Below are 17,854 nucleotides of genomic sequence, written 5' to 3'. Positions count from 1 at the left end.
TAAAACTTTAAACATATGTTAGCAGCGCGGTTTAAAACTCAGAGCATGTGTGCCACCGTGGTGCAATCCCAGCAAACCAATCGTACCGACATCGGAACAAAATTCCCTCGAAATCGTAACGATATCTTATAGTACGGTAACACTACAATTTTTTGCCGGGTTAACCCACTTCAAGAGGATTTATTTGACGTTTGCGCTATGGAATTGACATTTTAAATCCAAATCCACTAGGTTAATCCGGTTGAGTGTAACCGGAGTATTAACGAAAGTTGTATAAAGTGGTTAACATAATTTGGAAACGAAATGTTGAAGCGAAATCGGATCGATTTCGGTCAGAATTCGGAACGAAATCGGAAGAAAATCCTTGGGAAATTCGGAAGGCGAATTTTCGTACAGATTTCTGAACAATTTTGGAATAAGGTCGTATGAAAATCGGATGTACCTTCCGAATCTTCATAAAGATTTCTGAACGATTTTGGAATAACGTCGGAGGAAAAAAATTTCGCTGACGCCTCTTTTTTCTTTGTTATGTTTTTATTGGAAGATTGTAATTTCAAACGTTTCTAATGATTTTCACTGTTCTTATCATTTTGTGGTTTTGTACGAATATGTTGAGTCTATCGGCACAAGCTGGAATTATTATGTGTTGTATTTATATTTAAAATACATATTTAAAAATTTTATATGCGAATATTCGACAACAAACTAAAATGGAACCAACCCCTTGCTCATAGATATATACAAAAGGAGGTTGTTCTGCGAAAGGAAATTTGTTTCCAACATATCGATCCGAATTCGTACTGAAATCGGAAGAAAAACATTGGTATATTCGAAGGAAAATTTACTTCCGACATTCTCTCCCAAATCTGAACGAATTTCCCTACGAAAAATCGTATAGAAATCGGAAGGAATCCGACATTTGGAGGAAAAAAAATCGGAACGAAATTTGAGCGTTTTTGCTTCCGAAATTGTTCAGATATGTCGGACTTCCGACATTTGGTTTGCTGGGATGTTATGCACACTCGGGTTATGAATTTTTGACTTTTTTCTCAAAAATGATTTCCAGTAGCGGGAATGAATGAACTTTTGCCTATTAGTGCCTAAAATAACTATTAAAAAAGGTTCCGCACAAACCATTTTCAAATTTTGTATTTGTGAAAAAATACTACGAAATGAAAAAAAATTCTCAAAAAGTTATTTCCATTCAAATGTTGGAAGAGGTCACGCACAAACTACTTTCAATAGATATGATATATGGAATACTGCTATATATGATATATCTGATTATATAATGATAAAATTAGTGAGAAACAAACGGTTGTGTCATTTTGGTTATGTAGTTTGGCCCTAAAGCTTGTTTTCAGTGATATATCTTCTTATAGTGGCTTCAAAAAATTTACCAAAGTTGTGAAAAATAAAAACTTTAAAAATCTCTTTGTGCGGAAGCTTTTTTTTATCGAATCGCCTTATATTTAAGATTTTATATAATCTTCGGTAAAAGCTCATCCAAATATGATACTGGGATATGAGGTTGTAAAAAAGTCATAACTCACGCTGAATGCCCTGTTTCACTGTACAAGTGGTGTTTTAAGACGTGCCGCACAGTGGTTAAGGAATCGATTTTCCTGGCCAAAACTTCAATTTTTTGTCGTCACTGAACGTTAATTTTTAAATGGGATTCGATAGTAAACATATTGAAACAAAGGAAACAAAAAAAAAAAAAACAAGTAAGAAAAGTCTATAGTCGGACGGAGCCGACCATGGGATACCCTATACCACTATCCCTGGACAATCGCTCACCACGGAACTTCTTTTCAATGATTGTGAAAATTTAATTAACAAATATCAGAGATGTAATGTATAATACTTATGACCAAAACCAAAAAGTTATCTAGCATGACAAAGACATTTTTGTAGCAGGAAAGGAAAATTTAGTTCACACAAACTAAAATGTAATGAAACCCACTTATGTAGTACAACTACTTCCGTTGTTTAACCGCTTTTGAAATTTTTACCAATTTCACACAAAAGTTTCAGTTCATTTAACCCGCTAAGTATTATCAGATCTTCACGTTGGTTTGTACGCTTCTTCTTCATCACAAACTCATACTTCGTTTAAAATTTTGCGGGTTATTATTTACAGAGCCGCTACAAAATTGGTTAACATTTTGTTTTTGGTCAATTTCATCCCCTGAACATTTCACGATCATCACCAAAAACTAATCATTTCTATTCTGGTCCGAATCCAACCTCCTTAAAAAATTCGTTACAATCGGTCCATAATTGCGGCCTTAAGCTTGTTTACAATTTTTAATGGACGGACACACATCGCTAAATCGCTTTATCTCGTCGAATTTTGGCATACAAAATAAGGGGTCTAGGACGAATATTTCGTGGTGTTACATAAACTTTTGGAGAGACAATATGTAGCATGGGATAAAAATGTGGTTCTCTACACAGAACCCATTATATATTAGGCAGTAGGCCCGTTGTCTAGCAAACACTTTATTGCAATTTACATCAGAGGAAAGGTCAGTAGTTTTTTTCCATATGTAGGCTACTTTGGGAAATATATATGTCCTCAAGGAATTAAAATATCGACCAAAAATAAAATTTTTATATTTTTCATACAAAACTAATGGTCCATTTCACCAGCATCTTTTTCGAACTTTACTCTTACCCGGTGCAAAATTCCGTGACTATTGATGTATAATTGCGACTTCTAGCGAGTTTATTATTACACTACAAACAAATAACGGAATATATTAGGCTGTAACTCTGTTATCTGATCATGCAGACCAACATAATTGACATCAATTGAAAGGTCAAGCGTTCCACTTTCAAGTATATCTCACTTGTCCGGAATGTCACTTCCAGGAATTAAGATATAAGCTGTATATTAAAAATTTTCACAATTTTCACACAAAAGTTTTGGTCCATTTAACCCTCTAAATATTATCCGATCGCCATCTCAAATTGCAAGCTTCTCCTTTGTGATATACTCTTACCTTATTTAAAATTACGCGTTGATCGGACTATTATTGAGACCTACAGAGCCGCTAGAAAATTGGATAAATATTATGTTTTTAGTCCATTTCACCCGCTAAATATTTCACGATCATCACCAATAAGAATAGGGATCTATTCTGATCTGAACCCGACCTCCATACAAAATTTCGTGACGATCGGTCCATAATTGCGGCCTGGAGCGTGTTTACAATTTATAATGGACAGACGGACGGACGGACACACATCTCAAAATCGCTTTATCTCGTCGAGATATGAAGATTGGTATACCACATTGGGGGTCTCCGACGAATATTTCGCGGTGTTACATGAATTTTTACCAAAACAAACTTATAATACCCTTTTCTACATTGTGGTATAGGTTATAATTAGGTCAAAATATTAGGTGTGGGCGTTCGTGCTCCTAAGTCCCGGTCCACACTAACGTGAATTTCATTAAAAAGTTTCATGAAATTTGGTGTTCTTAAATCGAATCCCCATTACAGCAAATTTATGATTTTACTCTACTATGGAAGTCGATCTAGACATAATTTCATGCAATTTTTTCAATGAAATCACTCTAGTGTGGACTAAAGACGAAAAATGTTTTCCCAATTTTGGAAAATACACCATTTTGTTAGTTTCTGGAGAAAGAAATAGCTATTTCTCGGCAACAAGAAGATATTGTGTTCATTGTTTTTTGTTTGGCTTATGAAACGTTTCAATAAATTACCGTTGCGTTTACATGTAGCGAGTTATTTCCACGCCTTCATATAGCCCCCATAGAACGGTAGCTCCCGATTTTCGGTGTGGCCTCAATATTCCTCAGAAATTGCTGAAATTTGGTATTTGGTCTTCATTTTGGGTATTAAACTTTTCGTATGAAATTTGTCGGTATAGGTCCACGCATATATATAGCTACCATAGAACGCTACCTCCCGTTTTTCGTAATTCTGGAGGTTGTGATGTCAATATCTCACAGAAAGACTAAAATTTGTTATTTTGTTTTCCGTAGGTTTATAAAATATTCCAGAAGAGAATTATCAGTATAGATCCGCGGGTTCCTATAACCACCATAGAAGCCTAACTTTTGATTTTCGGCATTTTGAAGGTTTTAACGAAATATCGGAAATTTGGTATTTAGTCTTTAGTCTTTTGGGTCTTAAAACTTTCCGCCAGAAATTTGTAGGTATAGATCAACGTTTTGATATAGCCCCCATGGAACGGTAACTACCGCATTTCGGCATTTTGAAGGTTAGCGATTGTTTTACCGAACTTGCTAAAGTTTGATATTTAGTCTTCTTCATAAACGAAAGGAAACTAATAGTTAAATTTTACTTTAATACAATTCGTGGTGGAGGGTATAACAAGTTCGGCCGAACTTAAAGCTGTTTTTACTTGTTAGGTTTTTTGTATTTATATAGCTTATTTATTGGAATTTGACTATTTTTATACTCTACACCACACTGTGGTAAGGGGTATTATATATTTTTGCATTTGTATGTAACATGCAAAAGGAAGCGAGATAGACCTACAGTTCCTTTTAGGCATATATGTACATAGAATCACTTTCTGAGTCGATTTATGCATGTCCGTCCGTCTGTCCAAGTATTTTTGTGATCAAAATACAGGTCGCATTTATTGTCCGATTCAAATAAAAATTGGAGAAGATTATTTTTTTGGCCAAAGGACGAACGCTATTTATTTTGGAAAAAATCGCTTCAGATTTGGATATAGCTCCCATATATTTTCACCCGATTTAAGGTATTTGTTGCACCAACACGCAAATTCTGTCCGATTTCGATGCAATTTGAAACATAGGACCGTATTTGGTTTAGAAATAAGTTTGCCAAATTTTATTGAATTCGGTTCAGATTTGGATATAGCTCCCATATATATTTCAAATTCTGTCCGATTTTGATGAAACATGAAACGTGTTACGGAATTTGGTCTAGAAATATGGGTCCCAAATTATATTGAAATCGATTCAGATCTGGATATAGCACCCATATATATTTTGAACCGATTTTAGGTATTCGGTGCGCCAATCGCGATACTTGATGAATTTTGAAATTATGAAATGAAAATTTTGATTTAGAAATACGTTTGCTAAATTATATTAAAATCGGTTGGGATTTGGATATAGCTTCCATATATATTTTCACCCGATTTGAGGTCTTTCGTTCACCAAAAATGCAAATTCTGTCCGATTTTTATTAAATTTGAAACGTATAACAGAATTTGGTCTAGAAATATGTGTCCCAAATAATATTGAAATCGATTCAGATTTGAATATAGCCCCCATATATGTATATTCATCCGATTTGAGGTATTTGGTGCAACAAACACGCAAATTCTGTCCGATTTCGATAAAATTTGAAACGTGTAACAGAATTTGGTCTAGAAATATGTGTCCAAAATTACATTGAAATAGGTTCAGATTTGGATATAGCTCTCATATATATTTTGGACCGATTTTAGGTATTTGGTGAGCCAATCACGCTACGTATGTCCGATTTTGATGAATTTTGAAATGAAAAATTTGAAACGTATTACGGAATTTGGTTTAGAAATAAGATAGCAAAATTATATTTAAATCGGTCTGATTTGGATATAGCTCCCATATATTTTTTTACCCGATTTGAGATATTTGGCACACCAAACACGCAAATTCTGTCCGATTTTAATGAAATTTGAAACGAGTGAATGAATATGGTCTTGAAAGAAGTTTGCCAAGTTATATTGAAATCGATTCTGATTTGGATATAGCTCCAATATATTTTCGCCTGATTTAATACATTTGATGCACCGATCACGCAATGTAGGTAGTTATCCAACTTTAATTAATGGAATGTGCGACAGAATTGTAATTAAATATAAGGTAACAAAATTTAATTTAAATTGGTTATGTTGACATATTATTATGAAATTCGGACAGATAGCGAGCGGTCTATAGAAATACTGACCTAATATAAGTTTTAAGATATATCTTCTATCTTCTATATATCTTCTTCTTTATTTGCAAATCCGTTATCCGGATATAAGCGTTCATACAATATTATTATAAATGCTATTTTATTTTATATTACACAGGCATAAACAGCTCTCTATTTTTTGCCGCCGAAATCATGCTTCTTTCATCATGGCAGCCTGTATGTTTTGTATGTTTTTCAGCCAGTTCAATTCTCTTCTGCCTCTTCCTCTTTTTCCTTCTACATTGCCCTTTATTATGGTTTGTAGGAATTTATACTTTTCATTTCTCATCAGATGTCCCAAATATGCAATTTTCCGAGCTTTTGGCTTTGGTCGCAGCAATTGTCTATCTCAACCCATTCTGCGTAAAACGTCCTGGTTTTTTACATGATCAGTCCATGGTATCTTTAAAATCCTTCGGTAGACCCATATCTCGAAGGATTCAATTTTTTTCTCATCTGCAATTTTGATGGTCCATGTCTCAACTGCGTAAAGTAGTACAGACCAGATATAGCATTTCACGAATCTGACTTTTGTTGAGAGGCTTATATCGTGATTTGTAAAGACTGTTTTGTATTGGATAAATGCATCTCTGGCAGTGTTGCCGAATTTGACGATTTATCGTCATTTTGACGATTTTTTGGCCTAAAATTGAAAAATGACGATTTGACGAGTTTATGGTCCAAAATGACGATTTTTTACGTAATCCCGAATTGCATGAAATAAAACATGATAACAATATTTTGACCAGAATTTCACGAAAGTCTTTAAGGAAAGCAATATTCCAAACTCGGTTTCATGAGCTATTTTAATGTTTTTAAACAATTTCGAGACGGATTGGCTTTATTTAGGCACATATCTGGAATAGAGGTATTTTCATAGTTTTTGCCTCATCTTGGATTTACATCAGCTGAAAATTTTCATGTAGGATTGTTAATGAATGAAAATCTTCCTTGAAAATTTTTCGAGATATAATACTTCCGACCCATGTGCTCTTTAATAAGATTTTTTTTTTCGATTTTCGACTGCCCATCAACCAAATGTACGTGTACCGACAAACATAGACGGTTACACTGTCAAGCAAGCGATGTTTGAGCTAATCTGCCATTAAAAACAGGCAATGTGTACCCAGCTTTACCTTGCTGCATTACTGCAAAATAGAAAACCACGGGGAAAACTATCATCTTCTAAAAGCTGTTTTATAGCGGTAACTAAGGGGTTACCTCTACTTGTCACTTTCAAACAAAAAAAATATTGGCTTATTTTGAAGTACAGGTAGTGTAGAGTATGCCGCAAAAAATTCAAGTAGGGAACAATTTCTTGAGATTTGTATATAGCATAGATACTTTAAACGCGTTTTTCTCGAAATGGCATTTTTGAAGTCGGTGCCAACGATAGCTCGAAACCGAATTGACCGATCTTCACATGGTTTGGTGAGCTTATTAAATAAATAAAAGCCTAGCCCTTAAGCGAGACAGTTTTTAAAAAATGTTTGCCAGATTTTTTGACATAAAAAAACACTCAATTTTTTTTCGTTAAAATCAAAATTTTGACTTTGACAGTTAATTTTTTTTATAAAAGAGTTTGTTTAAAATTCTTTTTCGTCTTAAGGCAAGATTAATAGGTTCTTAAAATGCTTACAAACATGTACGATAATCGACCCATTCGTTTTCGAGTCATCGTTGGCATCGCAAAACGCTTTTATAAAAAAGGGTTTCGCAGATAGCCATTTACCATAAGACTTTGCAATGTTTTTCAACAACAAAAATACCAAAAGTAGTATAAGATGTGTTCTTTTTTTTTTGATGAACGAACTTTTTAAAAAAAAATTGGTAGTTTCTTTGAAAACAATTCAAGAAAATGAGTTTTTTTTGTCTACCCAGCTAGGGACAACCCTTTAAGTGAGATTGGGTTATATTTATTGCTGTGGGTTGTATATTTTATGTTGTCAGTCTCATTGACAAACCTATCGGCTAAAAAATCGCATTAAAAATCCTAGTTTTGGATCATGATGACGATTTTTTGACGATTTTCCATATTTTGTTGACGATTTGACGATTTTTTTGACGATTTCCGACCAAAAACTGTCGGCAACGCTGATCTCTGGCCATCTCTATACGACGTTTGATTTCCTTGGAAGAGTCCCATTTTTCATTTAACAATACTCCAAGGTATGTGAAATTAGTGACTCGCTCAATATTTTTATTATTAATTTTTAGTGTGGTGTGATAATGGTCATTTTTCTTACTCACAACCATGTATTTTGTTTTTTTAATGTTTATTTTTAGGCCATTTGCTTCGCTCACCCTTGTAAGTTTATCTACGAGCCTTTGTAAACCAGGTAGACTGCTAGCTACTATTACGGTATCATCTGCATATCGAATATTATTTATTGTTCGTCCATGTATTTGTATCCCTATACTTTCATTTTCATTCATTAAATATTTTTCGGGAATAGATGTTGAAAAGCATAGGAGACAATATGCACCCCTGTCTTACTCCTTTTGATATAATAATTTCCTCCGTAGTTTCTCCATTTATCTCAATCCGTGCAGTTTGACTCCAGTATAAGTTTTTAATGCATCTTATTTCCTTCTCCCCAACTCCAATATCTTTCAATATATCTATTAGCTCGTCGTGTTGAACTGTGTCAAAAGCCTTTTCATAATCTATGAAGCAAAGGAAAACATCTTTCTGGACATCTCTGCTCTTTTGCACCAGTATCTGCATGGAGAGTAAAGCCTCTCTCGTCCCCATGCCCACTTTGAAACCAAATATAAAATAGAAAAATGTTTGTTTGTACGTTTGTTTTTTGTGCCTTATAGCCTCAAAAACCGCTGAACAGATCAACCTGAATACTTCAGAATATATTACAACATCGCCTCAGATTAAAATAGGCTATACTGATTTGTGAAATTCCGCGGTGATTTAGAGATAAAGCATCAGAATCAGATATACCTCCAAACAATTAAAATTTTGTATTCTTGAAAGGTTTCAACTGATAAAAAGTTATGCTCAAACGAATCTAATGTTTCACGAGCAAGAAATGCGGGTAGGCAATGGCGGGGGAAGTAACCCCATAGGATCAAATTACAAAAATTAATATTTTTGCTTTATTATGGTATTGAGAATTATCACATGTAAGAGTTATCACTATGTTACAGTGTACAATGCCAAAGTAAGCAGGTGGTCATATGGGGAAGATACCCTTAATGCATGCAAATAATAAGTAGAGTATATCAGATTTACTTTTTGTTTTAGATATGTCAACCTTGGTAAAAGTACATCTTATATCAATGTATGGATTCGCGGGTGCCACCGTAGTGCAATGGTATGCACACCCGTCTTTGTCGTTGGTTCGATTCCCAAAACACTTTTCAACGGTGGCAAATTACCCTCAGTAACGTTGGCGACATTTCCTGAGTATTTTAGCCATGTAAAACTTCTCTACAAAAGTGGTGTCTTAGACACGCCGTTCGGACTCAGCGATAAACTGTAAGTCCCATATCATTGAGCTAATATGAATCGGGGTGCACTCATTGAGAGAAGTCATATGAGAGAAGTCCCCCTTGTCCCTTATAGGATGTTTGTGGAACAATTATATTATTATGTATTCGCGAATAAAAAGGCGTCTCTTCGCGTTGTCTCAGGACACACATATTTTATTTCGTATTTTTTTATTATTCAATACAATTGTTAGGAAAATATAACGCACATAGACATAAGAGTTAAGTATCTCCTATAGGACACCAATATTAAATATTACATTTCCGTTTCATTACTTTAGAATAAAACTTGGAAGTTAGTACAAGTCTTCATAATAGCACGCGTAGGGCATAGATGGGCAGTGATGTTATAGCGCATATCGAAATCATAAAATAACCATTACAAGACAGAGTTATACAAAGTCTATATTTATGAAGAGAGAGAGAGAGGCGAGGCATATGGTAACCCTTTGCCTCTCAACACCCTCTCTCAACGAAAAACTGGCAATTGCCGCAAGGAAAATAGCCTAATGTAAATATGGACTTACAACAATTTACGGTGCCACAAAAGGTTGAAGTATCCACTTGGAAAACGAAAACGACTTAATTTGCCGCCTGTTTATGTATATCGCACGAAAACCCGTACGAAAGGAAAGCAGTCACTCACTTCCGTCTAAAAATGATTTCATGTATTTCGCAAACTATCGTGCGACTGCCGTTACGTATCCTATGCGAAATACTATTAATTTGAATGTACATTTGTACAACTATGTTCCATAAATGAGAGCCAAATGAGAAATTAAAACAAAAACCACATATACATACAAATATTGTAATATGTGTGATTTGTTTTGTTAGAGAAAATAAAATGTGTCGGTATTATGATTATTTTATTTAATTGATTTCTTCAAAAAAATTAATGAAACCGCCTTTAAAACGTGTCTATAAAATTTTTATTTTGTTTCAAGAATATGTTGCATAAATTTAATTTAAGATTATCGGTGTTGTTCGCGAGTTTGCATTCTACTCTACATCTACAAAGCAAGTGTGTGATTTTGTCTTTCTACAAAAGACATTCCTTTCGAAATACATAAACCCAAATTTACATGGAAAAGTTACGTTTACGTGTTATTTCGTATGGCTTGTCGGTCGCATAGATTTTCGTTTTGAAGGTGTTTACATGAACAAAAAATTATTTTTTTCCACTTCGGAAGCGCAAGAAACCTTTCGGTCGACATATATAAACAGGGGGTTATTTACATTCCAGAATAACTGACGACACTAAAAATATTATAATTAAAGTTCATTCATGACATGTGTATGTATATTTAATCTAAGTTGGGGTCGCGAAGCGCACCGGGTTCAGCTAGTATTAAGATATACAAAAATCGTTCCGATTTCATGTGCACCTTCTTTCACATTTAGCTAGCTCATAAGCCGTTATATGTACCGGAAACAAGAAAGGCGTCCAATAAATCCATTGCTTTTCTCCTCCGAATAATAACCCATGACTGAAGAGAAACTATGTAATTATTCCATGTTGTATACATACATATTCACTGTGGTGTAGGGTATCATATAGTCGGCTCCGCCCGACTTTGATGTTTTCCTTACTGGTTAATATATAGGAAAGTATAAGAAACACAAAAGCACTCATATTTTGATGAAAAATAATAAAAAAAATAAAAAGCTTAATTTTAACCTTGAATTTCTTTGCACCTACGAAACAGAATTTGACCGTTCACCGAAAAGCTGATTACGTTATTTGTCGAACAAATAAAGAATTATAGAAATATCTCTATCCATTCAAAAGTTACATAATTTTGACAAGGAAAAAGCGATTCTGAACCACTGTGCGACGTTCGGACTCGGCGATAAACAATAGGCCCCATATCATTGAGTTAATATGAATCGGGGTGCACTCATTGATATGACAGAAATCTCTCTTGTCCCTCCTGGGACGATTGCGGAACAATTATAACTCAAACCAGCAGAAAAGTATGTCCTGGATTTTTGGTTTATAGTATACGGAAGACCATTGCTTCCTCTTGATAGATATAATGAATATAATATTTTCTTTCATTCTTACTTTTCACCGCAAAGTATTATGTATTATATATATTATTTGTTTAGTTACAATCAATAACATTTATTTCTTGATTTATACTTTAACAAAATACTACATATGACAAAAAGTAAAACTTAATGTATGTTTGTGACAATTTACCATTTAAACTCTTATTCCTATTTGTTTTATCGTTACATAAAATTATTTAAATCTGACAGATTTGCAATGACATAGTCTGGTCTATTACATTCATTTAAATGCAGAGACTCAAGATATTTATCTTCAACAATATCCGTCAATACAAACATAGTTTGAAATCCACATTCCTTACCAAACTGTATATCACTACGCAGACTATCGCCAATAATGAGAACCCTTTTAGGATCAGTGATTTTAAATGTATGTTTCAATAGTTCACCCAACTCTGCACCAGGCTTACCAAAAACTTTTGCCTTGCGATGATTGGCTTCTTCAACAATATGCATAAAGACACCCGGACCAAGCAATTCGTGTCCACCAAATGGAATGCGAGGATCAGCAGCACCGGCTATAAACAAACATTCGGGATTTTTTAAAAGCACCTGAGCTCTCATCAATTTCCACGCAGTTAAATTAAAATCCACATCAATTATAACTGCTTTTACCGGATCTTTGTTATAGATTGCATTGTGTAAATCTATTACCGAACCATCAATAAGACGTTCTTTCTGCAGAGAGAAAAATAGGAACTAGTTTCAATTAGTTATGCATGTTTTCTTAGGGTAGATAAATTGTATGCTAATATGGAAATAATGGTATGATGCAAAACTAATGTACGACGCATACCTCTTCCACGACTTCAAATCCACTATCTCGTAAATGTTGCTTAAATGCTGAAGAGGCAAAGCATAAGATCAAGCCTTGAAAGTTTTTGTTTTTCAAATAGTCGCTTATGGTTTTCGCTGGATGTATTAAATCGTGCTGAAATAAATACGAAATAAAAAAATTATGTGAACAAGGACAAGGTAAACTTCTCTCATATCCGGTAAAAATGTCAAGTGTAACCATGATATTGAGCAATGTTTAAGACAGGACTATAGTCGATGTGACCGACCATGCAATACCCTCTCTTGAAAGTATATTAAGTTTGTCATTCCGTTTGTAACTCCTCGAAATAATCATTTGCGACCATAGGAAATCTCATATTTACCCGAAGGGCTGGGGGATGGCAAATTGCCAGAATGATTAACAAACAAGTAAGAAGGGCGTTAAGTTCGGCCGGGCCGAACGTTTTATACCCTCCACCAAAATACTATTGAAATAAATATGAACAATTAGGAAAGACTGAGCTCTTTCTCTACGTTAAGCATAATACCTACAATCCTAAAAAAACACGTGGGAAAAGCGTTAAGTTCGGTCGGGCCGAACTTTTTATACCTACCACCACAAATTTCAGCCATTTCGGTGGATTAATGTGGCCACAACCTTCAAAATACCGAAAATCGGAAGTTACCGTTATATGGGGGCTATATGATGGCGCGGACCTATACCTACAAATTTCTGGGGGGGAGGTTTTATACCCCCAAAGAAGACTAAATGCCATCTCGGTGTGATAATTATGCCAATACCTTCAAAATACCGAAAATCGGGAGATATCGTCCTATGGGGGCTATATCAAAACGTGGACCTATATAAACATTTTATGGTAGAAATGTTTCTACGCCTCTGGGAACACAAAATACAAAGTTGCAACCGATTCTGTTGTCAAATGGGACTAATACATTCAAAATATATTAAAATGACGCGTACTTTATATGGGGCGTTATATGGGGGCTATACCAAAACGTGGTAGGTCCACTAACTTTGGTAGGAATGTTTTCTGGCCTCTGAATACACAAAATACCAAATTACAACCAATTCGGTGGTAAAATGGGACAAATATCTTAAAAATTCCTTAAAACGACGACGCGTCACGCGTCATTTTGTATGGGGGCTATACGATAGCGTGAACCTACATAGCCCGCTTTCAATACCAAAAGTCCTACGTACAAATAATATATTTTCCCAAAATTTCATCCATCTACGTCAATCCGTTCGGACGCTAGAGTGATTTCCACAGACGGACGGACATGGCTATATCGATGTAGAATTGCACGCTGATCAAGAATATAAGGGTATAAAAATCTTAAATTTGGTGGTACTCTTACAGGGGGCCTTTGGCAAAACGGTGACGTATGCTATGTATGTATATGTGTACCCCTGGCTAAAACTTTAAAAATATCGAAAATTCGTGAGTGCTGTTCTATGGAGCTATATAAAGATCTATACCAACAAATTTCTGGTGGAAAGTTTTATGAACCCAACGAAGACTAAATACCAAATTTTACCAATTTCAATGGTATATTGAGGCTAAAACCTAGAAAACACCTAAAATCTGGAGGTATCGTTCTATGGGAGCTGTATGAAGGTGGTGACCTATACCGATAATTTTCGGATGGAAATTTAAGTACCCTCAACGAAGGTTAATTACAAAATGTCGGTGGTATTTTGAGTCCAAAACCTTCAAAATGGCAAAAATCGAAAGGTACCGTTCTATGGCGACTATATGACCAAAATATAAAATTTCAACCATTCGGTGGGATATTGAGCCCACAACCTTCAAAATGTCAAAAATCGGGAGGTATCGTCCTATGTGGGCTACATGAAGGCGGTGACCTGTACCTACAAATTTCAGATGGACATTTTACTACCCTCAACGAAAGCTAAATACAAAATTTCAACCATTTCGATTGGATATTGAGCCCACAACCTTCAAAATGCCAAAAATCTATGGCGACTATATGAATACGTGGACCTATACCGACTAATTTAAGATTGAAGGTTTTATACCCCCAACGATATTGAGCCCAAAACCTTCAAAATGCCAAAAATCGGGAGGTACCGTTGAATGGGGACGTTGACCTATACCGACAAATTTCATGTGGAAAGTTTTATACCCCTAACGAAGACTAATGAATTTTTTCTCTAGATGATTCGAAACAAAATTCGATCGAACTACGACCCAACTCGTGTTATTCGGAAATTTTTTATTTGACATTTCACGGTGCGCCTTAACTAAATTTAAATTTAAACTAAAAAGATAAAGCAGCGAAACCAAAAATTTGCAGTGCAAACAACAAAATACATACTAACCAACAAACAGCTGATTCATAAATGCGTAAGCTGTCGTCTGTTAGCGTAAAGTTAAATGCAGATCTTAATGCAAATTAACGCTGCCTTCCGTCTAGGGTATAAATAACGAGTTTCAGAGAAATTCACATTTCGTCAAACAAATATATTACTTTACAAAACGCTGATAGTATCCGCACTAATGTATGGGACCGAAACCTGTGTACTTGCGCACGTAAATAAGGCAGTGGCGTTTGGTGTGTCTGAGAGAAAAATTATTCAAAAAATCTTCTTGCCAATATGCGCTGATATTGACGTCGAATGAACGACGAGCTGTATCGGCTATACACCTACATCAGTATAGTTAAACGTATCGAGATACAACGATTGCGTATAAAACGCGTATAAATACGGTCCGCATGATGGTACAGGCAGAACTGGATGGCCAAGCATCGATGGAGTGAACAAGTGGAAGTCGAGATTAAAAAACGCAGTATTCAAAATTAGAAAAGCAAAGCCACAACTAGAGAGGAATGTCCCCACCATAAATTATGGACAACGGTACGTGGTGGCATCATTCTGTGGGGGCTATATTAAGACGTGATCCCAGGTAACGAATCATGGGACTATGAATATGAGCACGAAAAATACGGCAATCGGCAGAAGATGCTGTAGAAACGTTAAAAAACCCGTTTTGAAGGTGTCTCAATGGGAGTGGAAAAAGTGTTCCCACAAGTGGTGAGTGCATAAATCATGCTGAAGACTACTTTAGAAAACAATAAACCCACTTTTTAATAATAAATATTCGCGTTTGTATTTTTAGGCCAGAAATTTATGGTGCATCCCTCGTAGCATCCGATCAGTATCTAAAATTATTGACATCTTGTAGTTTAATTATAATTTATAATGTACGAACGTACACAAAAACATATCGCTCATTTACTCAAAGAGTGACACATTACAAAAAATCCAGTCTCGGGAAAAATTTGTTTTATGTTGGCTATTGAAATTTGACTTCTCAACTTAAACTTGGACCATATTCTGTAAAAAGCTAGCCAGATATATAATTGTTCAACAAACATACCAGATGGGACAATGGAGACTTCTATCTTATCAATGAGTGCACCCCGATTCATATTAGCTTTATGATATGGGACCTACTGTTTATTGCCGAGTCCGAACGGCGTTTCCTAAGACACCACTTTTAAATAAGTTTTACAAGGCCGAAATACTCAGGAAATGTCGCCAAAATCACTAAGGGGTATTTAAGCTAGCCAGATATCACTGCTAAATTTCTGTGCAAGATCACGCATGATTTGAAGTATTTTAGTACTTCATAAACTCAAAAAATATGTTTGTTGAATTATGACAAACTCGTAGTAAATGAGCTGTAACTCGTTGAGTTTCAGAGATATCAACATGGAAATTTGATACAATATAAAATAGAAGTAGTAAAAAAATAGAAATTGCTAACTCAGAAAACGCATTTTTGATTTATGCTGCTCTTGGAGTAAATGAGCGATATGTTGATCGCTTTATCTTGTAGAGACATACATATATATTTTTTCATAATTAAATTTTTTTTCTTTATTGAATATCTAGGCCCAGCGCTTTATGGTTTTGTGGGGACAATAAATAACGGTATATAGAAAGAGGTGTTTAAGACGAATTCTTCGCACAGGTACGTGAAATATTGTGTTCTATCGACTGTGGGGGGCAGGATTTGCTAAGGTCAGGGGCCTAATTACGACATTCGATTCGATCGAGAAATTGCTCGTGAATGAAAAAATCGAACTATAAAAACCTATGTGTTCTTCAAAAAACATTAAGAAGGTAGATGGTAAAAAATGTGTTTATTTTATAGAAAAAAACTAATATAAAAATATGTAAATATCTGTTGAATTCGTTGAACGATACTTTTGGTAATAATTTCGGAATGAAGTTGTGCTGGAAAAATTTACGAAATGAAATAAATCATTGTAAAACTTTTGACATTGTTGTAACGGATGCGTATGCATCTACATACCTTAGTAAATGTACAGTTGGTGCCGCTAATAGGTTTTCATAGTTCGATTTTTTTCATTTTCGAGCAAATACTCGATAAAATCGAATACCGTAATTAGGCCCCAGATGATTTTGAATGATTGAAGCGAATGAGAAAAATTGTTGAAATATTTTTTATAATTTTTCCCTATTTAAGGATTTTGTGAAAATGTTATCCCATATTTTTACTATGTGCGTTTCTTAGTAGTTTCAAATGTAATAATTATTTGACTCGGCAAGCTATATCGTAAGTTATGTATTTCAATCAATTGCATTTTCAATTATTTCACAATCAATTACGCTTACCTCCTCAACATGTATATTACTTTCGGAGAACTTTTTCAACTGGTCTTTTGTCGAGGAAATGCTGTTATTTGTGAGGAAAACCACTTTTTTACCATTTTCACGTAAATATTGAATTGCATCCGAGGCACCCGGAATGATTTCATATAAATTATGCCAAATAACACCTGAAAATTAAATTCGATAAGACTTTCTCGTAATTTGATTCACGTAAAGCAGAAAAACGTATTACCATCACAATCACAAAACACCAAATCGAATGAATTGAGGAAATCACGTTTTTCATCCTCCGTTAATTTTGCTATGAATTTTACAGACGGTGTGGATGTTCGCAATGATTTAAACGGTAACGATGACATCTTGAGACTTATTAAATAATCGAAAATGTCTTATTTTGATATCCAGTTGAAGTGCAATATAAATTGCTTTAATTCCAAGTGTTTTGATGTGAACTGAGCGGTGTTTTATTCGTAACTAATTTCCATAAGCGTTGAGATCGGCACTTGTTTTGCTTAGCATCTTGTTGATATGATATCAATTACTTTGCCTACAAAAACAATTTCAATAAATTATGTACATAGTTTTAAGTGATTGTTGTCATTGTTTGGGGAGAGGAGAATAGAAACTGCACTTATATATACCTGTAAACATCATAGTCGTCACCACAAGATGCCATAATTGATATGTCCACTTGAGCTTGATGTCGACGACGTGGAAAACAATTTCAAATATGACATCAAATTAAATGCAATTTTATTAAGAAAAGTGTATGAAAGAACATGCATCCATTGACGATAGCATGTGGAGCCCTACATTGATGTTTTAAAAT

General features: G+C 34.8%; 1 protein-coding gene across 2 annotated transcripts; it reads right to left on the bottom strand.

The window, feature by feature from the left end:
• Positions 1-11,588: 11,588 nt before the first annotated feature.
• LOC141399996 (uncharacterized) lies at positions 11,589-17,501 on the bottom strand. Of its 2 annotated transcripts, none has more exons than XM_073979387.1 (4): positions 17,258-17,501; positions 17,029-17,192; positions 12,358-12,492; positions 11,589-12,260 (listed from the first exon to the last, which is right to left on the bottom strand). In XM_073979387.1, the coding sequence occupies exons 1-4, from the start codon at positions 17,382-17,384 to the stop codon at positions 11,724-11,726; spliced, it is 963 nt and encodes a 320-aa protein (XP_073835488.1). In that variant the 5' UTR covers positions 17,385-17,501; the 3' UTR covers positions 11,589-11,723. The 2 variants fall into 2 exon arrangements, with proteins under 2 accessions (XP_073835488.1, XP_073835489.1); XM_073979388.1 differs by having other exon boundaries at positions 11,589-12,239.
• Between the last annotated feature and the right edge of the window lie 353 nt (positions 17,502-17,854).

The sequence above is a fragment of the Musca autumnalis genome, unplaced genomic scaffold, assembly GCF_047663935.1.
Source record: "Musca autumnalis isolate F117 unplaced genomic scaffold, ASM4766393v1 scaffold_3, whole genome shotgun sequence".
Taxonomy (NCBI): domain Eukaryota; kingdom Metazoa; phylum Arthropoda; class Insecta; order Diptera; family Muscidae; genus Musca; species Musca autumnalis.
The sequence above is the reverse complement of the archived record's forward strand: the minus strand, read 5'-3'. Positions and strand labels throughout refer to the sequence as shown.